The 22,374-nt window shown below is 41.3% G+C and overlaps 1 protein-coding gene across 5 annotated transcripts in view; it reads right to left on the bottom strand.

Annotated features, from left to right (window-relative positions):
- Window positions 1-22,374, bottom strand: part of LOC139762132 (uncharacterized) — a 185,575-nt gene that overhangs the window by 55,055 nt on the left and 108,146 nt on the right. For all 5 annotated transcript variants that reach the window (XM_071686832.1, XM_071686831.1, XM_071686829.1 and 2 more), the window contains exons 6-7: window positions 12,541-12,681; window positions 11,582-11,683 (exon numbers count right to left, since the gene is read on the bottom strand). In XM_071686832.1, coding sequence (XP_071542933.1) covers window positions 11,582-11,683; window positions 12,541-12,681 — 243 coding nt within the window. The remainder of the gene's footprint in view (window positions 1-11,581; window positions 11,684-12,540; window positions 12,682-22,374) is intronic.

Here is a 22,374-nt window from a genome sequence, read left to right on the forward strand (position 1 = left end):
AATGGAATGAAAAAGATTTTGAGCAATCGCAGCCTGAACATGTATAGAAAAGAGTGAATTAGAATGATGTGGTGTACTGGGGTCAACATGCCATCAATGGACTGGACCAGGGTAAAACCATGGAGAGGTCCATGAGGTCTGGCTGTGGATAGAAGGCTGTGGTTCTGGTGCATTACACAGACTTTTCCTTGTCTGTTTCCTGGTGCCACCTAGCTGATGCAGAGAGCAGCAATTAGGTGCGGGAAAAGAAAAGAATGTATATGTTATCTCTTTTCTTCTCCTTGATGCATTTGTGCTGTTTCCTGTGGGTTGGGGTGGCTTCAGGAATGGATGAAGGTGAGCAGGTATGAATATGAAATGTGTACATATACAGGTACACCACCAATTTTCCGGCACTCTTGGTTCCAAAGCCTTGCCAGAGTAAACATTTTGCTGGACCAACCGTGTTCACGTAATAATAATTCATCAACACACCTCTAACCCACTAATTATACATCTCCCATGTATCTAAAGTATACCATGGACTGCTAGAAATTTAAATCAAACAAATATGAAATGTTTGAGCACCCTAAGAAAGTAAGTCTGTCCTTAGATTGTTTGAATCCTGTGGTGTCTTCTTCATCTTCTGTTGTTAGTGTTTTCCTAGGTGTGCATCGCCAGAATAATGCAGTTTCACCTGCATTATACACCTGCTCAGGACTGAGGTGCTTGTCACCTACGAGTTTTGCAAATTTGTCCACATACTCGGCAGCTCCTTCGTGGTTTGCAGACCGCTTTTCTCCGCACACTTTATTCATGGAAATTCCATGATGCTTCTTGAATCTTTGAAGCCATCCTTCACTATAGTCATGCTCATGTTGTAATTCAAGTTCTTTATGGAACAACTTAGCCTGGTCCATTATCATGCTACCTGACAAGTCCACTCCAACGCTCTCGAAACCATTCCATCATTACTCGATCATGCTCAGTACTCTTACCATCTTTCATAGTTTTTCTAATCATCATTTGCTTCTTGGATCGATATGGACTGGTGCTTACATCTGACACTATTACACTCTTACGTGTCTTAGAAGCCATAGCTAGGGTTAAATTTAAGTGAAATAAGCTAAGAATCTCACAGAACTGCAGTATCACCACCAACAAGTGCTGTGTAAAGAATGTAAATAAGTGCACCCTACACACAATGCCATCTGCAGCCGCCCAGTAAACTAGTCTGGTGGCTGTGGTACTTTCAAGTTCCCTCACGTAATTTTGTCCGGACTAAAAAAGGTGCCGAACCATCAGTTGCCAGAAATTAGGTGGTGTACCTGTATATGTGAATATGCACCTGGGCATGAGAAGAAAGATCATGAGAGGCAAGTGTTTTGGGAGCAGCTGAATGAGTGTGTTAGTGGTTTTGATGCACGAGACCGGGATATAGTCATGGGTGATTTGAATGTAAAGGTGAGTAATGTGGCAGTTGAGGGAATAATTGGTATACATGGGGTGTTCAGTGTTGTAAATGGAAATGGTGAAGAGCTTGTAGATTTATGTGCTGAAAAAGGACTGGTGATTGGGAATACCTGGTTTAAAAAGCAAGATATACATAAGTATACATATGTAAGTAGGAGACATGGCCAGAGAGCATTATTGGATTACGTGTTAATTGACAGGCGCGCGAAAGAGAGACTTTTGGATGTTAATGTGCTGAGAGGTGCAACTGGAGGGATGTCTGATCATTATCTTGTGGAGGCTAAGGTGAAGATTTGTATGGGTTTTCAGAAAAGAAGAGTGAATGTTGGGGTGAAGAGGGTGGTGAGAGTAAGTGAGCTTGGGAAGGAGACTTGTGTGAGGAGGTACCAGGAGAGACTGAGTACAGAATGGAAAAAGGTGAGAACAATGGAAGAAAGGGGAGTGGGGGAGGAATGGGATGTATTTAGGGAATCAGTGATGGATTGCACAAAAGATGCTTGTGGCATGAGAAGAGTGCGAGGTGGGTTGATTAGAAAGGGTAGTGAGTGGTGGGATGAAGAAGTAAGATTATTAGTGACAGAGAAGAGAGAGGCATTTGGACTATTTTTGCAGGGAAAAAATGCAATTGAGTGGGAGATGTATAAAAGAAACAGACAGGAGGTCAAGAGAAAGGTGCAAGAGGTGAAAAAGAGGGCAAATGAGAGTTTGGGTGAGAGAGTATCATTAAATTTTAGGGAGAATAAAAAGATGTTCTGGAAGGAGGTAAATAAAGTGCGTAAGACAAGGGAGCAAATGGGAACTTCAGTGATGGGCGCAATGGGGAGGTGATAACAAGTAGTGGTGATGTGAGGAGATGGAGTGAGTATTTTGAAGGTTTGTTGAATGTGTTTGATGATAGAGTGGCAGATATAGGGTGTTTTGGTCGAGGTGGTGTGCAAAGTGAGAGGGTTAGGGAAAATGATTTGATAAACAGAGAAGAGGTAGTAAAAGCTTTGCAGAAGATGAAAGCTGGCAAGGCAGCAGGTTTGGATGGTATTGCAGTGGAATTTATTAAAAAAGGGGGTGACTGTATTATTGACTGGTTGGTAAGGTTATTTAATGTATGTATGACTCATGGTGAGGTGCCAGAGGATTGGCGGAATGCGTGCATAGTGCCATTGTACAAAGGCAAAGGGGATAAGAGTGAGTGCTCAAATTACAGAGGTATAAGTTTGTTGAGTATTCCTGGTAAATTATATGGGAGGGTATTGATTGAGAGGGTGAAGGCATGTACAGAGCATCAGATTGGGGAAGAGCAGTGTGGTTTCAGAAGTGGTGGAGGATGTGTGGATCAGGTGTTTGCTTTGAAGAATGTATGTGAGAAATACTTAGAAAAGCAAATGGATTTGTATGTAGCATTTATGGATCTGGAGAAGGCATATGATAGAGTTGATAGAGATGCTCTGTGGGAGGTATTAAGAATATATGGTGTGGGAGGCAAATTGTTAGAAGCAGTGAAAAGTTTTTATCGAGGATGTAAGGCATGTGTACGTGTAGGAAGAGAGGAAAGTGATTGGTTCTCAGTGAATGTAGGTTTGCGGCAGGGATGTGTGATGTCTCCATGGTTGTTTAATTTGTTTATGGATGGGGTTGTTAGGGAGGTGAATGCAAGAGTTTTGGAAAGAGGGGCAAGTATGAAGTCTGTTGGGGATGAGAGAGCTTGGGAAGTGAGTCAGTTGTTGTTCGCTAATGATACAGCGCTGGTGGCTGATTCATGTGAGAAACTGCAGAAGCTGGTGACTGAGTTCGGTAAAGTGTGTGAAAGAAGAAAGTTAAGAGTAAATGTGAATAAGAGCAAGGTTATTAGGTACAGTAGGGTTGAGGGTCAAGTCAATTGGGAGGTAAGTATGAATGGAGAAAAACTGGAGGAAGTAAAGTGTTTTAGATATCTGGGAGTGGATCTGGCAGCGGATGGAACCATGGAAGCGGAAGTGGATCATAGGGTGGGGGAGGGGGCGAAAATTCTAGGAGCATTGAAGAATGTGTGGAAGTCGAGAACATTATCTCGGAAAGCAAAAATGGGTATGTTTGAAGGAATAGTGGTTCCAACAATGTTGTATGGTTGCGAGGCGTGGGCTATGGATAGAGTTGTGCGCAGGAGGATGGATGTCCTGGAAATGAGATGTTTGAGGACAATGTGTGGTGTGAGGTGGTTTGATCAAGTAAGTAACGTAAGGGTAAGAGAGATGTGTGGAAATAAAAAGAGCGTGGTTGAAAGAGCAGAAGAGGGTGTTTTGAAATGGTTTGGGCACATGGAGAGAATGAGTGAGGAAAGATTGACCAAGAGGATATATGTGTCGGAGGTGGAAGGAACGAGGAGAATTGGGGGACCAAATTGGAGGTGGAAAGATGGAGTGAAAAAGATTTTGTGTGATCGGGGCCTGAACATGCAGGAGGGTGAAAGGAGGGCAAGGAATAGAGTGAATTGGATCGATGTGGTATACCGGGGTTGACGTGCTGTCAGTGGATTGAATCAGGGCATGTGAAGCGTCTGGGGTAAACCATGGAAAGCTGTGTAGGTATGTATATTTGCGTGTGTGGACGTATGTATATACATGTGTATGGGGGTGGGTTGGGCCATTTCTTTCGTCTGTTTCCTTGCGCTACCTCGCAAACGCGGGAGACAGCAAAAAAAAAAAAAAAAAAACTATATGTACATGCATGTGAACGGATGTGACTTTTCTTTTTCTGTTTCCTGGTGCTTCCTAGCTGATGCAGAGAGCAGTGATCACATGTGGCAGAAAAGAAAAGAATGTATATGTCATCTCTTTTCTTCTTGATGCATTTGTGCTCTTTCCTGCAGGTCGGGGTGGCTTCAGGAATGGCTGAAGGTGAGCAAGTATGAATATGTAATGTGTATGTAAGTATGTAATGCATGTGTATGTATATATTTATGCATGTGTACAAATGTATACATAGGTATATGTACATAAGTATACATACATATATGTAGGTGTATGTGCATATATGTATACGTAAATGTATGCGAGCGGATATGTCTTTCTTAATCTGCTTCCAAGCGCTACCTTGCTGAAGGAGGAAATGGCAATCAAGCATAAAAAACTAAAGAAAGCCAAATGAGTTGCTAAGCTTCTAACCTGATTCAAGTACCTTAAGAACGAGGTAATGTTCCAGCAGTTACTCATGGAGCATGACCTCTTACCTATCTTGAGGTGAGAATTGAGACTAAGTTTCTCAGGTATTGGCAATTTTGATGCTGGTAAGTTAGGAAGATTGTTCCTTACTTAGTTTTGTTTATGCAGTTTTGTACTGTTCTTGTGTTACTACTCTTGAAAAGGTTTCCAAAAACAAATAATGTTTGGAAAAATATTCTTTCACATAGCCAAGTGAGTTGTAAAGCTTCTAACCTGATCCAAGTACCTTAAGAACGAGGTATTGTTCCCGCAGTTACTCAAGGTGCATGAGCTCTTACCTAACTTGAGGTCAGGAATTAAGACTGTTTCTCAGGTATCAGCTGTTTGGTTGTAGAACCTTATTCTTTTGATGTTGGTAAGTCAGGAACCTTGATCATCATTTAGTTTTGTTTATATAGTTTTGTACAGTTCTTGTATTATTGCTCTTGAAAAGGTTTCCAAAAACAATTGAAAGTTTGGAAAAATATCCTTTGTTTTTACTCTGAACTATGAAGATATTATCTATGCCACATTAACACAGGTGTAAGAAGGTGAGGGGGAAAGATAAGCGGGCATTATTATATTGCATACTTAATGACAAGCACGCAAAGGAAAGATTCTTGGCTCTTGAAGGAGGTAGGCAACTGGTGGGACACTAACAAGCATGCAAAGGAAAGATTCTTGGATCTTGAGGGAGGTGGGCAACTGGTGGGACACTGATTGTTGCTGGTAGAGGTAAGGGTGAAGATTTACAAAGGTTTTCAAAAAATAGGAAATGCTATGAGAAAAAGAGAGAGTGGTGAAAATAAGGGAGCTTAGAAAAAGAGGTTTCCATACGAAATACAAGAGGTGATTGAATGTAGAACGGAAAAGGTGACAGTAAACTGATCCTGGGGGTTGGGTGGGAAATAAGAGAAATACAGGGAAGCAGTGTTGCATGTGAAAGAGAAGTGTATAGCATGCAAAAGGTTAGGGGTGGACCTATGCAAAAGGTTAAGGGTGGACAAGTGGGAAAAGGTAGTGTAATGACTAAGTAAAGTTGTTTGTGAAAGAGAAAGGAGTGGTGTATTGGTGTACTTACAAGGAAGGAATGCAAGTGATTCGGAGGTGTAAAAGAGAAAGCAGCAGGTGGCCAAGAGGAAGTTACAAGGCTGGAAAAGGGGACAAACGAAAGTTGGGTGAACAAGTATACGCAAACTTCAGGGAGAATATGATGTTTTGGTAAGGGGTTCAAGCAAGAAAAACAAGAGAGCAAATGAGAACATAAGTGAAAAAGGCATACAGGGAAGTAGTAATGGGCAGTAATAAGGTGAAGAGGAGATGGAGTGCATACTCTGAAGGGCTGTTGAGTTTGCTGCATGATAGAGTGGCTGATGTAGGGTGCTTAGGTTGGGGAGGTATGTGAAGTGAGAGAGTCATAAAAAGTGGTGTGTTGAAAAGAGAAGAGGTGGTGAAAGCCCTGAGTAGGGTGAAATGTGGCAAACCAGCTAAAGTGGATGGTATTGCAATAGAAATTCTTAAAAAAAGATGATTGTGCTGTTAATTGGTTTGTTACAATTTCAATGTACAGTATGAAGTGCCTTTAGGCTGGTGGAATAAATGTATGCTCTGTAGTGCCACTGTATAAAGGCAAGGTGCCAAAAGTGAGTGTAAACTTTATCAAGTGTACCTAATAAATCATAAAGAGCAAGTGGTGATCAAAAAAGTGGGGACAAGCTCACACAGTATCAGACTGAGGAGGATCAATGTGGTTTCAGGAATAGCAGAAGATTTGTGGATAAGGTATTTGCTTCGGAGAATGTGTTAGAACTACTTACAAAAAATGGACTCATATGTCATTTATCGATCTGAAGAAAGCATATGACAGGGGTGATAGAGATCCTTTGTGGAAGGTGTTGCAAATATATGGTGTGGGAGGAAAGCTAACAGATGCAGAGGAAATTCTGTCATGGGGGTAAGTCAATGTGTGCAAGTGGGTAGAAAGCAGGGTAAGTGGTTCGAGGTGATCGTGGGTCTGTAACAGGGGTGTGTAATGTCACCACGGCTGTAAACTTTGTTTATGTTTGGAGTAGTCAGGAGGTAAATGTGAGGGTCTTGGAGAGATGGGCGAGTATGCAATCTACAGGGATTGCGGGGGAGCCAGAGAAGTGATTCAGTTATTTACTGATAACAGAGTCCAGTTGGCAGGTTCAAGTGAAAAACTGCATGAAGTTGATGTCCAAGTTTGAGAGAGTGTATGAAACAAGAAAGAAGTATGGTTGGGAGAGCTGAAGAGTGTGTTCTAAAATGGTTTGGATAAATGGAGAGGTTAACAAATTGATGAATTCCTAAGAAGTGGATGGCACAAGGAGAAGGGGTAGACCAGTTGTAGATGGAAAGATGGAGTGGAAAAGATTTTGAGTTCTCGAGGCCTGAACATCCAGGAGAATGAAATGCATACACTGGATAGAGTGAACTGAAAGAATGTGGTATACAGGGGTCTACATGCTGTCCATGGACTAAACTAGGGCATATGAAGCAGCCAAGGGAAACTAAAGAAAAGTCTGTGGAACCAGGTTTTGTGAGGCTGTGGTTTTGGTGCATTACACTATAAGATAAAGAATGGATGTGAGAGAAAGAGACCTTTGTTTGCTTGTTCCTGGTACTACCTCGCTAATGCGGGAAATACTGAAGAAATATGAAAGTACCACTGTGGATCAACTTTAGTATTGTATGGTTTGTAATTGTATCTCAACCATAACATACTTGAGAAAACTGATTTTATGTAATTCCTGATTGAAATTACCAATTGTTTACCTTATCATTCTGATTGCTGCTTTGCAGATTTATTCATGCTCACACACACCAAAATAAGACATCACTTGTTAGAGGTCAGTGCTACCAACTATTCATTTTGATCATTCATCCTTACAAGTAACTTTTTATTCTAAGTCATGTAATCTTGACTCAGAGTAGACTTGATTGATGACACTGCTTTTAATTTTGCTAGCAATCCTCTGCTTGAGAAGAGAAAGCCCTCACACAACAAGCAACATGTGTGAAGCACCATTTAATATGGTTCCCTTACCATAACTAAATGTGTGTAACTACATCATCATACACTTTGGGTCATTAGCTTCATAATCCTAACCATCAGGATAAAATATAAATGATATGACTTTGAAACTTTTAAAGTCTGAGCAGCCTCTGAAATAATGAAAGATAGCTGAGATGCCATTCCTTTTTATCAAATTTCAAGCATTTCATAAAGTGAGTTTAATAATCAGGGATGAAAAATCACAATTAGTATGTTCGAAGCAAATAAAAGCATATTAACTTTTCTTTTTTTCCTTCATACTCATTTGCCATTTCCCATCTACACAAAGTAGCCATGTACAAGGAACACATGAAGAAAAGGCCTTATTTTCTCGCATCCACTCTAGCTGTCATGCATAATGAACTGAAATCACAACCCTTATCCAAAACCAGAGCCCACAGACTTTTCTGTGATTCCCCAGCTCCTTCATATGCCCTGAGTCAATCCCCTGACAGAACACTGAACACTGTATACCAAATCTCTCCAATTCAGTCTATCCCATGCACACCTCTCACCCTCCTGTAGGTTTAGGCTCCAATCACTTACAATCTTTTAAACTCTATCCTTCCATTTCCAATTTGGTCTCCCCCTTCTCCTTGTCCCACCCACTTCAGACACATATATCCTCTCTGTCAACCTCTCTTCACTCATTCTCTTCAGATGTCCACGCCATTCAAGCACACCCTCTTCAGCTCTTTCAACCTAATTGTCACCACCCCTCTCTTACCCTTATATTACTTACTCAATCAACTTCCTCATACCACATATTTTCCTAAACCCTTAATTTCTAACACATGCATTGTCCTCCGCACATTTTCATATAACGTCCATGCCTTGTATTCATATAACATTCCTGGGACTATTCTACCTTCAAAAATACCCATTTTCACCCTCCCAGATAGCATCCCCTCTTTCCACACATTTCTTAATGCTTATAGGACCTTCACTCCCATCCATCCTATGAGTCACCATTTTGATGGTTCCATTTGCTGCCATGTTCGCTCCCAGGTATTAAAACACCTCACTTCCTCTAAATGTTTTCCATTCCAACTCACAACCCTAGCTAACTAAATATGCTCACAAAGTTCTCACATGAATGCCATCAGTGCTGTGTCATCATCAAATGACAACTGACTCACTTCCCATACCCTTCATAACCGATAAAGTGCATACCTGGCCCTCTCTCCATGACATCATTTTTTTTTTTTTTTTTTACATTGGAGAATCCATTCATGAACAAAAGGCCATATTTAGGTCGGGCCTTCAATGAAATATAAATAGGTTAATGAAAGGGAAAAAGAGGAGACAAGGGAAAGCATTTACAAATTCTGGAAGAAGTGAAAAATCTGTCTTTTGAAATGTGCCAGGTCACAGTTATTAAGAAAAACATGACATTGTACAGAGTTCCAAAGCTTCAAGGTGTAAGGAAAGACACATTTATCAAAACAGCCCATCCTTGAGTTGCTAATGGCCACACAATAATCAGTAGCTCGCCAAGTAATGTTTGGTCTAGCTAGTGGTTAGGGCACACAAGCAGCCAGTTCTCTGGAGCAAAAATCAAAGTAATACCTATAGAAGAGGGTAAGTGGAACAATATTGCAGTGTAGGACAAGTGGATCAAGTTTTTAAGTTAATCTGGAAGAGTTGATGAGTTGGACTTCTTTCGACTTAAATTTGTAAAGGAAGGATGAAGACCTAGAATCACCCCAGATGTGAAAGCAGTACTACATACAATGAGGATCAATCCTCTGTATATTAGGAGCAATTGTTGACGAAAAAAAGAAATTTTGACATCTAAACAGGACTCTCATTTCTTCTGAGCAGGCAGCTATTTCTGTAATGTGGGGTTTCCAAAACAGAATGAATGTTAAATTAATACCATGTACATTCATTAAGAGGTGGAATTACAGAACTATTAAAGGAAAGAGGTAAGTTGCCAGAAATTTTCAATGAGAGATGGGGAGAAACTTGGTCTTGGAGGCATTAAACTTAAACAAATTTCTTCTACCCCACTGAGACATCCTGTCTAAGTCTAATGAAGAAGTTGTGTTAATACAAGATGAAGATCAAGTGAGAGAAGGAGGAGCAGAACTGAACGATCAGGAGGAATGCAATGTTGAGTCATCAGTCCATGAATATATTTGATTATTTGTAGAAGAAAGGAATTCGATGATAAAATGGAAAAGTGTAAGAGACAAGACAGAACCTTGAGGGACAATGCTACTGATGGAGAAAGAGGGAAAGGCTGCCAAATACAAAGCTAGATATGAATGAGCAAAGAGAAGGAGGGAAGCCATGAGAGGGAAGCTTAAAAGATGAAACCCTGATGCCAAAACCTGTCAAAAGCACTTGATATATCAAAGGTAACTGCATAAAATTCCTCAAAATCTTTCAAGGATTATGACCAGACATCAATAAGATAAGAAAGAAAATCATTAGGGGATTTCACTTTATGGAAGCAATACTGTTGATAAGAGAGAAGATTGTGAGAATCAAGAAGTGTGAGGATATAGGGGCTGAGGAGAGATTCATAGACCTGGGAAATGGTAGCTGTCCAAGGTACAGGATAATTGTTAGAAGGGTTAGAATGGTCACCCTCCTTAGGGATGGGATGTACCACTGCAGCATTTTATCTTCATCACCACCTCATCCTTAAACAAACAGCCATGATGACATCACACACCTCTCCCACAGACTCACCTTCATTTAGAACCACTCAAGCTCCTCCCTACCTACTCACACACACACCTTACTGTGCTGATAAAAAAAACCTCCTCACTGCTTCCTATAGCTCTCCTCCCAAACCATATACCTGTAACACTTTCCACTACTCTATCATGTGCTTTATCTGAATCTATAACTGTCACATACAATTCCTATTTTCTGTTTAAGAATTTCTCACACATATTCTTCAAAGTTAACACCTGATCCAGACATCCTTTCCCATTTCTGGGACCCCACTGTTCCTCCCCATTCACATACTCTGTGCATGCCACAACCCTCTCATGCATACAGCTTACCAGGTACTCTCAAACTAATACCTCTGTAAATTAAACACTCGCCTTTGTCCCCATTGCCTTTATACAATGACACTAAAGATCCATTCTGCTAATCTTCAGGCACTTCACCATGATCCATACATACACTAAGGACCCTAAATAACCTATCAATACCAGTCATTCTTTTTTTGAGAAATTCATAGACAATACCATCCACTCCAGTTACAGTGCCACATTTCATCTTAAGAAAGACCTTCACTGCCTCTTCTCTTATCAATAAGCCACTTGCCATGACTTTCTTAGCATACCTCCCATCCCGATCAGCTTTTAGTCTACAAAAAATCAATCCATAATTCAGCATGAATACTGTAACTGTATGTCTCTTCATTAGGTAACATGGCAGCTCTAGATACAGACAGGTCTAACTGAAAGCCTCGCTAGTTTTCTATTTGTAACAAGATGAACTATCATTCAAAAGTGGATGGGATGAGTGCTGACAGCTCATTCAACAAGTGTCCTCGCAGAATTCAAGTCCACTATGTTCATAATTGGTGAATTCTCTCTTGTCAACTGTTTGAGAAGACCATCCTACAGGAAAATCTGACCTCCCATCACATGAGTGTTCACACTTTCTTTCTCTCATTGTTTACTGTCGTCAAATACAGAAATCACTGGGGTTTTTAGGTGTATACACACTAAACATTTTTCAAGTTATGATGTAAGATATGGACCTCTATGTGGATTCCCTTAATTGCTATGAGTTACTAAAAATCTTAATGAAATGAACAAAAACTTTGGCTTGAACAAGGAACAATAAAAGTATGTGCCTTATAGAGACCTAAGTTAACTTAATAACTAAGCTTAAAATGTATGATGCTCACCTAATGATCCAGTGCCTTTTCTTAGCCATTTGGTGCTCTTGTGTGCTCCTGGAACTGTATCTTTGACAACAGTATTCAACTTCTTGGTCAAGTCTGTATATGCTAAAGAAAAGAGACATAACTGTCAAACAGTTAAGCTAAAACATTAAAAAGAAATGTTCCAGAATTTCACCTGCATGCACAACAATATAGTAAAACAGATGAAACAAACAAGACAGATATTATCCATTTTATTTTCACTTTCAATAAAACATTCAATATATCATTTTGGCTTATCTGTCACTGTATCGCCACTTTCACTCAGAAATTGAGAAATAAAAGTACATAAAGTATATTAGGATATGTAATGTGGCATTCTGTCCACAAACATATAATGTCTCCTTGTCACAAGTAATGCTTGACAACACTTAACTCACACAACTCATCCTTTGCAATTTTCCTGAGGTGAGTGCTTTGCACTAGCCCTACCTTTTGGCAAAATGGTAGGAACAAAAGCCAGTGGTAGTACATAAGAACATTAGACTAGAGCTTTAGGTTGAAACACTATGTAGAAGTAGTAGGTAGGAGCATTAGCTACAATTAGCAGGTTGGAACATCAGGTATCAGGTAGAAGGAGTTGGTAAGAACAATAGGTACTAGCCTCTGAAAACACTGAATTACAACTGTCCTCTGCTGATGACCTGTTAAGGGTCAGGCGCTAAAGGATAAGAATGGCACAGGAGTTCAACAGTTATGGAGACTCTTCATGCCATGGCCAACCTCTTTAAGGGAGTTCCCAAAAAGAACGGGAATCAGAGATCGATAGATAGATGTGCATGTAATTTTGCATCTACAAAAACAGCAGCACATAAAGTAATCCATTCATGTGATACAACCAAACCTATGAATGCTGTATATGCATGACTTGTTTTCCAAGTGTGTTTACAGAAATACTGATTTTAAATTTTTCTTTAACCTACCTGTGCCAACCCCTGTAGTAATCTTCTCTGCAATACCCTCTTGCTCCTCCCGTAGGTCAGTGAGTTCATTTATCAAAGCAAGCAGGTCAGCCTGCATTGTCTTGGACACATCAGCAGGAAGCTGTAAGACCACCATGCGCTCTGTAAATCAGGGTCAAAATATCATATATATTAATTAGACACATATGTACACCTATTCTCAATTGAAAATCCATGATGAAAGAACTGCATGTGAAACAGGGCAATAACAAAAGTTTCAGGTGTCCATATGAAATGACACATCTTATGATGTTCTTTGAGATGAGTTTTTTTAATATACTTGTTCACTGTTTCCCCAACACATTCAAACACATCCATTCTCAAACTTTCAGGCATGATGCACTCTGGTCAATGAATGAAGTCCACATCAAGGCTGGGCCTTAATTGAAATCTGGAGGTTAACAAAAGGAAAAAAGGTTATAGTTATTGGGAAAGATAAGATGGTACAGAGTTCCAAAACTTCAAGTTGTAGGGAAAGAAAAGTTATGAAAATGGCCCATCCTTGAGTTGCTAACAGCCACACAGTAATTACACGAAGCAGCAGTAACTTGCTGGGTACTGCACAGTCTAGCCTGTGGTGGGGAGTAGCACAAGCAGCCTGTTCTCTTGAGCAACAACCATAGTAATACCTATGCTAGAGGAAAATTAAGCCAAAATTGTGGCATAGGGTAAATGGGGCAAGTTTGGAAGTTAGCCTGGGAGAGTTTATCAGTAACACTGCTTTCAAATCAACTCTGTCAAGTAAGGATGCAGAGCTGGAACTACCCCAGATGTGAGAACAGTACCCCATAGAAGGACAGATAAGTCCTTTGTATAAATGGAGTAACTGTTCAGAAATAAAGAAATTTCAACATCTAAACAGAGCACCCAGTTTCGAATAGGCAGACTTAGCTATTTCCAGAATATGTCATTTCTTAGTGTGGATGTTACATTAATAACAAATATGTTCACTGAGTCAAGAGGTGGAATTACAGAATCATCAAATGAGAGAGATAAATTGTGAGGAACTTTCAATAGAGAGAGGGGCAGAAACAGGGTTGTGGAGGCACTAAACTTAACCAGATTTTGTCTTCGCCACTGAGGCATACTGTCAAAGTTTTAGTTTACTGAAGAAGTTATGTCCAGATAAGATGTGATCGAGTGAGAAAAGAAGGCTGTGGAGGAATGCAGTGTTGAGTCATCAGCATATGAGTGCATTTGGTTATTTGTGGAAGAATGGAAATCATTGATAAAAAGGAGAAAAAGTGCAGGAGACAAGAAAGATCCCTGAGGGACACCACTGTGGATGGAAAAAAAAAAAGGGAGAGATTGTTCCATTAACAATCAGAGAGATAGATCAGCTAGGGTTAAATCTAAGCATAATAAGCTAAGAATCTCACAGAATTGCGGTATCACCACCAAAAAGTGCAGTGTAAAGAATGTAAATAAGCACGCCCTACACATAACGCCATCTGTTAGCCCCAAAGTTACCAAACTAGACACACTAGGTGGTATATGGTAAGGGATTCTCAACATTATGGTCCATATATATTGCTTTAGTGTGGCCCTAAATGGGGAAGAAAGCAACCATGTACCATGGATATTGTCATTTTCTGAAAAACACATCAGAGGGTCAGATTGGCAGGCCTCAGTTTTGAATTCAGAATGTTTTGAAGTGACTGTATCAAGTGAAAACAGTTGTAGGACCATTACTTTAAGATCAGATTTTAAACTCTTCTTTGACTATCAAGCCAACCAATTTATGAAAGTTTGCTGAATTCATTGGCAAAGATCCATAACAACTGTTTTTTATCTGCACTCTAAGACATCCCAAATTGTCTGGGATTTATGAATATTAGCAAGTAACTGTAGCATCTCATTTCCAGCACATCCACCCTCCTCCGCACAACTCAATCCATAGCCCACGCCTCGCAACCATATACCATTGTTGGAACCACTATTCCTTCAAACATACCCATTTTTGCTTTCCGAGATAATGTTCTCGACTTCCACACATTCTTCAATGCTCCCAAAACTTTCGCCCCCTCCCCCACCCTATGATTCACTTCCGCTTCCATGGTTCCATCCGCTGCCAAATCCACTCCCAGATATCTAAAACACTTCACTTCCTCCAGTTATCCTCCATTCAAACTTACCTCCCAGCTGACTTGTCCCTCAACCCTTCTGTACTTAATAACCTTGCTCTTATTCACATTTACTCTCAGCTTTCTTCTCTCACACACTTTACCAAACTCAGTCACCAGCTTCTGCAGTTTCTCACATGAATCAGCCACCAGCGCTGTATCATCAGCGAACAACAACTGACTGACTTCCCAAGCTCTTTCATCAACAACAGACTGCATATTTGCCCCTCTTTCCAAAACCCTTGCATTCACCTCCCTAACAACCCCATCCATAAACAAATTAAACAACCATGGAGACATCACACACCCCTGCCGCAAACCTACATTCACTGAGAACCAATCACTTTCCTCTCTTCCTACACGTACACACGCCTTACATCCTCGATAAAAACTTTTCACTGCTTCTAACAACTTGCCTCCCACACCATAAATTCTTAATACCTTCCACAGAGCATCTCTATCAACTCTATCATATGCCTCCTCCGGATCCATAAATGCTATATACAAATCCATTTGCTTTTCTAAGTATTTCTCACATACATTCTTCAAAGCAAACACCTGATCCACACATCCTCTACCACTTCTGAAACCACACTGCTCTTCCCCAATCTGATGCTCTGTACATGCCTTCACCCTCTCAATCAATACCCTCCCATATAATTTACCAGGAATACTCAACCAACTTATACCTCTGTAATTTGAGCACTCACTCTTATCCCCTTAGCCTTTGTACAATGGCACTATGCACGCATTCTGGAATCCTCAGGCACCTCACCATGAGTCATACATACATTAGAATAACCTTACCAACCAGTCAATAATACAGTCACCCCCTTTTTTAATAAATTCCACTGCAATACCATCCAAACCTGCTGCCTTGCCGGCTTTCATCTTCCACAAAGCTTTTACTACCTCTTCTCTGTTTACCAAATCATTTTCCCTAACCCTCTCACTTTGCACACCACCTCGACCAAAACACAACATATCTGCCACTCTATCATCAAACACATTCAACAAACCTTCAAAATACTCACTCCATCTCCTTCTCACATCACCACTACTTGTTATCACCTCCCCATTTGCGCCCTTCACTGAAATTCCCATTTCCTCCCTTGTCTTTCGCACTTTATTTACCTCCTTCCAGAACATCTTTTTATTCTCCCTAAAATTTAATGATACTCTCTCACCCAAACTCTCATTTGCCCTCTTTTTCACCTCTTGCACCTTTCTCTTGACCTCCTGTCTCTTTCCTTTATACATCTCCCACTCAATTGCATTTATTCCCTGCAAAAATCGTCCAAATACCTCTCTCTTTTCTTTCACTAATAATCTTACTTCTTCATCCCACCAGTCACTACCCTTTCTAATCAACCCACCTCCCACTCTTTTCATGCCACTAGCATCTTTTGTGCAATCCATCACTGATTCCCTAAATACATCCCATTCCTCCCCCACTCCCCTTTCTTCCATTGTTCTCACCTTTTTCCATTCTGTACTCAGTCTCTCCTGGTTCCTCCTCACACAAGTCTCCTTCCCAAGCTCACTTACTCTCACCACCCTCTTCACCCCAACATTCACTCTTCTTTTCTGAAAACCCATACAAATCTTCACCTTAGCCTCCACAAGATAATGATCAGACATCCCTCCAGTTGCACCTCTCAGCACATTAACATCCAAAAGTCTCTCTTTCGCGCGCCTGTCAATTAACACGTAATCCAATAATGCTCTCTGGCCATCTCTCCTCCTTACATACGTATACTTATGTATATCTCGCTTTTTAGACCAGGTATTCCCAATCACCAGTCCTTTTACAGCACATAAATCTACAAGTTCTTCATTTCCATTTACAACACTGAACACCCCATGTATACCAATTATTCCCTCAATTGCCACATTACTCACCTTTGCATTCAAATCACCCATCACTATAACCCAGTCTCGTGCATCAAAACCACTAACACACTCATTCAGCTGCTCCCAAAACACTTGACTCTCATGATCTTTCTTCTCATGCCCAGGTAAATATGCACCAATAATCACCCATCTCTCTCCATCAACTTTCAGTTTTACCCATATTAATCGAGAATTTACTTTCTTACGTTCTACACGGATTTGTATGTAGCATTTATGGATCTGGAGAAGGCATATGATAGAGTGGATAGAGATGCTCTGTGGAAGGTATTAAGAATATATGGTGTGGGAGGCAAGTTGTTAGAAGCAGTGAAAAGTTTTTATCAAGGATGTAAGGCATGTGTACGTGTAGGAAGAGAAGAAAGTGATTGGTTCTCAGTGAATGTAGGTTTGCGGCAGGGGTGTGTGATGTCTCCATGGTTGTTTAATTTGTTTATGGATGGGGTTGTTAGGGAGGTGAATGCAAGAGTTTTGGAAAGAGGGGCAAGTATGAAGTCTGTTGAGGATGAGAGAGCTTGGGAAGTGAGTCAGTCGTTGTTCGCTGATGATACAGCGCTGGTGACTGATTCATGTGAGAAACTGCAGAAGCTGGTGACTGAGTTTGGTAAAGTGTGTGAAAGAAGAAAGTTAAGAGTAAATGTGAATAAGAGCAAGGTTATTAGGTACAGTAGGGTTGAGGATCAAGTCAATTGGGAGGTAAGTTTGAATGGAGAAAAACTGGAGGAAGTAAAGTGTTTTAGATATCTGGGAGTGGATCTGGCAGCGGATGGAACCATGGGAGCGGAAGTGGATCATAGGGTGGGGGAGGGGGCGAAAATCCTGGGAGCCTTGAAGAATGTGTGGAAGTCGAGAACATTATCTCGGAAAGCAAAAATGGCTATGTTTGAAGGAATAGTGGTTCCAACAATGTTGTATGGTTGCGAGGCGTGGGCTATGGATAGAGTTGTGCGCAGGAGGATGAATGTCCTGGAAATGAGATGTTTGAGGACAATGTGTGGTGTGAGGTGGTTTGATCGAGGAAGTAATGTAAGGGTAAGAGAGATGTGTGGAAATAAAAAAGAGCATGGTTGAGAGAGCAGAAGAGGGTATTTTGAAATGGTTTGGGCACATGGAGAGAATGAGTGAGGAAAGATTAACCAAGAGGACATATGTGTCGGAGGTGGAGGGAACGAGGAGAAGAGGGAGACCAAATTGGAGGTGGAAAGATGGAGTGAAAAAGATTTTGTGTGATCGGGGCCTGAACATGCAGGAGGGTGAAAGGAGGGCAAGGAATAGAGTGAATCGGATCGATGTGGTATACCGGGGTTGACATGCTGTCAGTGGATTAAAACAGGGCATGTGAAGCATCTGGGGTAAACCATAGAAAGCTGTGTAGGTATGTATATTTGCGTGTGTGGACGTATGTATATACATGTGTATGGGGGTGGGTTGGGCCATTTCTTTCGTCTGTTTCCTTGCGCTACCTCGCAAACGCGGGAGACAGCGACAAAGCAAAAAAAAAATGTACATAATGCATACTGTCTGCCTTTATTTATTCCCATCGCCACCCCGCCACACATGGAATAACATCCCCCTTTCCCCTCATGTGTGCGTGGTAGCGCTAGGAAAAGACAACAAAGGCCCCATTTGTTCACACTCAGTCTCTAGCTGTCATGTAATAATGCACTGAAACCACAGCTCCCTCTCCACATCCAGGCCCCACAGAACTTTCCATGGTTTACCCCATACGCTTCACATGCCCTGGTTCAATCCACTGACAGCACGTCAACCCCGGTATACCACATCGATCCAATTCACTCTATTCCTTGCCCTCCTTTCACCCTCCTGCATGTTCAGGCCCCGATCACACAAAATCTTTTTCACTCCATCTTTCCACCTCCAATTTGGTCTCCCTCTTCTCCTCGTTCCCTCCACCTCCGACACATATATCCTCTTGGTCAATCTTTCCTCACTCATTCTCTCCATGTGCCCAAACCATTTCAAAACACCCTCTTCTGCTCTCTCAACAACGCTCTTTTTATTTCCACACATCTCTCTTACCCTTACGTTACTTATTCGATCAAACCACCTCACACCACACATTGTCCTCAAACATCTCATTTCCAGCACATCCATCCTCCTGCGCACAACTCTATCCATAGCCCATGCCTCGCAACCATACAACATTGTTGAAACCACTATTCCTTCAAACATACCCATTTTTGCTTTCCGAGATAATGTTCTCAACTTCCACACATCCTTCAAGGCTCCCAGGATTTTCGCCCCCTCCCCCACCCTATGATCCACTTCCGCTCCCATGGTTCCATCCGCTGCCAGATCCACTCCCAGATATCTAAAACACTTTACTTCCTCCAGTTTTTCTCCATTCAAACTTACCTCCCAATTGACTTGACCCTCAACCCTATTGTACCTAATTACCTTGCTCTTATTCACATTTACTCTTCACTTTCTTCTTTCACACACTTTACCAAACTCAGTCACCAGCTTCTGCAGTTTCTCACATGAATCAGCCACCAGCGCTGTATCATCAGCGAACAACAACTGACTCACTTCCCAAGCTCTCTCATCCCCAAGAGACTTCATACTTGCCCCTCTTTCCAAAACTCTTGCATTCACCTCCCTAACAACCCCATTCATAAACAAATTAAACAACATTGGAGACATCACACACCCCTGCCGCAAACCTACATTCACTGAGAACCAATCACTTTCCTCTCTTCCTACACATACACATGCCTTACATCCTCGATAAAAACTTTTCACTGCTTCTAACAACTTGAATCCCACACCATATATTCTTAATACCTTCCACAGAGCATCTCTATCAACTCTATCATATGCCTTCTCCAGATCCATAAATGCTACATACAAATCCATTTGCTTTTCTAAGTATTTCTCACATACATTCTTCAAAGCAAACACCTGATCCACACATCCTCTACCACTTCTGAAACCACACTCTGTACATACCTTCACCCTCTCAATCAATACCCTCCCATATAATTTACCAGGAATACTCAACCAACTTATACCTCTGTAATTTGAGCACTCACTCTTATCCCCTTTGCCTTTGTACAATGGCACTATGCACGCATTCCGCCAATCCTCAGGCACCTCACCATGAGTCATACATACATTAAATAACCTTACCAACCAGTCAATAATACATTCACCCCCTTTTTTAATAAATTCCACTGCAATACCATCCAAACCTGCTGCCTTGCCGGCTTTCATCTTCCGCAAAGCTTTTACTAACTCTTCTCTGTTTACCAAATCATTTTCCCTAACCCTCTCACTTTGCACACCACCTCGACCAAAACACAACATATCTGCCACTCTATCATCAAACACATTCAACAAACCTTCAAAATACTCACTCCATCTCCTTCTCACATCACCACTACTTGCTATCACCTCCCCATTTGCGCCCTTCACTGAAGTTCCCATTTGCTCCCTTGTCTTACGCACTTTATTTACCTCCTTCCAGAACATCTTTTTATTCTCCCTAAAATTTAATGATACTCTCTCACCCCAACTCTCATTTGCCCTCTTTTTCACCTCTTGCACCTTTCTCTTGACCTCCTGTCTGTTTCTTTTATACATCTCCCACTCAACTGCATTTTTTCCCTGCAAAAATCGTCCAAATATATATATATATATATATATATATATATATATATATATATATATATATATATATATATATATATATATATATATAAATATTATCCCTGGGGATAGGGGAGAAAGAATACTTCCCACGTATTCCCTGCGTGTCGTAGAAGGCGACTAAAAGGGAAGGGAGCGGGGGCTGGAAATTCTCCCCTCTCAATTTTTTTTTTAATTTTCCAAAAGAAGGAACAGAGAAGGGGGCCAGGTGAGGATATTCCCTCAATGGCCCAGCTCTCTGTTCTTAACGCTACCTCGCTAACGCGGGAAATGGCGAATACCTATACACCTCAATGTACACATATATATACACCCACAGACATATACATATATACACATGTACATAATTCATAGTCTGCCTTTATTTGTTCCCAATGCCACCTCGCCACACATGGAATAACAACCCACTCCCCCCTTATGTGTGCGAGGTAGCGCTAGGAAAGACACCAAAGGCCCCATTCGTTTACACTCAGTCTCTAGCTGTCATGTAATAGTGCACAGAAACCACAGCTCCCTTTCCACATCCAGACCCCACACACTTTGCATGGTTTACCCCAGACGCTTCACATGCCCTGGTTCAATCCATTGACAGCACGTCGACCCCGGTATACCACATCATTCCAATTCACTCTATTCCTTGCACGCCTTTCACCCTCCTGCATGTTCAGGCCCCGATCACTCAAAATCTTTTAAACTCCATCTTTCCACCTCCAATTTGGTCTCCCACTTCTCCTCGTCCCCTCCACCTCTCACACATATATCCTCTTGGTCAATCTTTCCCCCCATATTCTCTCCATGTGACCAAACCATTTCAAAACACCCTCTTCTGCTCTCTCAACCACACTCTTTTTATTTCCACACACCTCTCTCACCCTTACATTACTTACTCGATCAAACCACCTCACACCACATATTGTCCTCAAACATCTCATTTCCAGCACATCCACCCTCCTGCGCACAACTCTATCCATAGCCCATGCCTCGCAACCATACAACATTGTTGGAACCACTATTCCTTCAAACATACTCATTTTTGCTTTCCAAGATAATGTTCTCGACTTCCACACATTCTTCAAGGCTCCCAGAATTTTCACCCCCTACCCCACCCTATGATTCACTTCCGCTTCCATGGTTCCATCCGCTGCCAGATCCACTCCCAGATATCTAAAACACTTCACTTCCTCCAGCTTTTCTCCATTCAAACTTACCTCCCAATTGACTTGACCCTCAACCCTACTGTACCTAATAACCCTGCTCTTATTCACATTTATCTTAACTTTCTTCTTTCACACACTTTACCAAACTCAGTCACCAGCTTCTGCAGTTTCTTACATGAATCATCCACCATGCTGTATCATCAGCGAACAACAACTGACTCGCTTCCCAAGCTCTCTCATCCACAACAGACTGCATACTTGCCCCTCTTTCCAAAACTCTTGCATTCACCTCCCTAACAACCCCATCCATAAACAAATTAAACAACCATGGAGACATCTCACACCCCTGCCGCAAACCTACATTCACTGAGAACCAATCACTTTCCTCTCTTCCTACACGTACACATGCCTTACATCCTCGATAAAAACTTTTCACTGCTTCTAACAACTTGCCTCCCACACCATATATTCTTAAAACCTTCCACAGAGCATTTCTATCAACTCTATCATATGCCTTCTCCAGATCCATAAATGCTACATACAAATCCATTTGTTTTTCTAAGTATTTCTCACATACATTCTTCAAAGCAAACACCTGATCCACACGTCCTCTACCACTTCTGAAACCACATTGCTCTTCCTCAAACTGATGCTCTGTACACGCCTTCACCCTCTCAATCAATACCCTCCCATATAATTTACCAGGAATACTCAACAAACTTATACCTCTGTAATTTGAGCACTCACTCTTATCCCCTTTGCCTTTGTACAATGGCACTATGCAAGCATTCCACCAATCCTCAGGCACCTCACCATGAATCATACATACATTAAATAACTTTACCAACCAGTCAACAATACAGTCACTCCCCTTTTTTAATAAATTCCACTGCAATACCATCCAAACCTGCTGCTTTGCCGGCTTTCATCTTCCG

This window comes from Panulirus ornatus, chromosome 3 (genome assembly GCF_036320965.1).
Source record: "Panulirus ornatus isolate Po-2019 chromosome 3, ASM3632096v1, whole genome shotgun sequence".
NCBI lineage: Eukaryota > Metazoa > Arthropoda > Malacostraca > Decapoda > Palinuridae > Panulirus > Panulirus ornatus.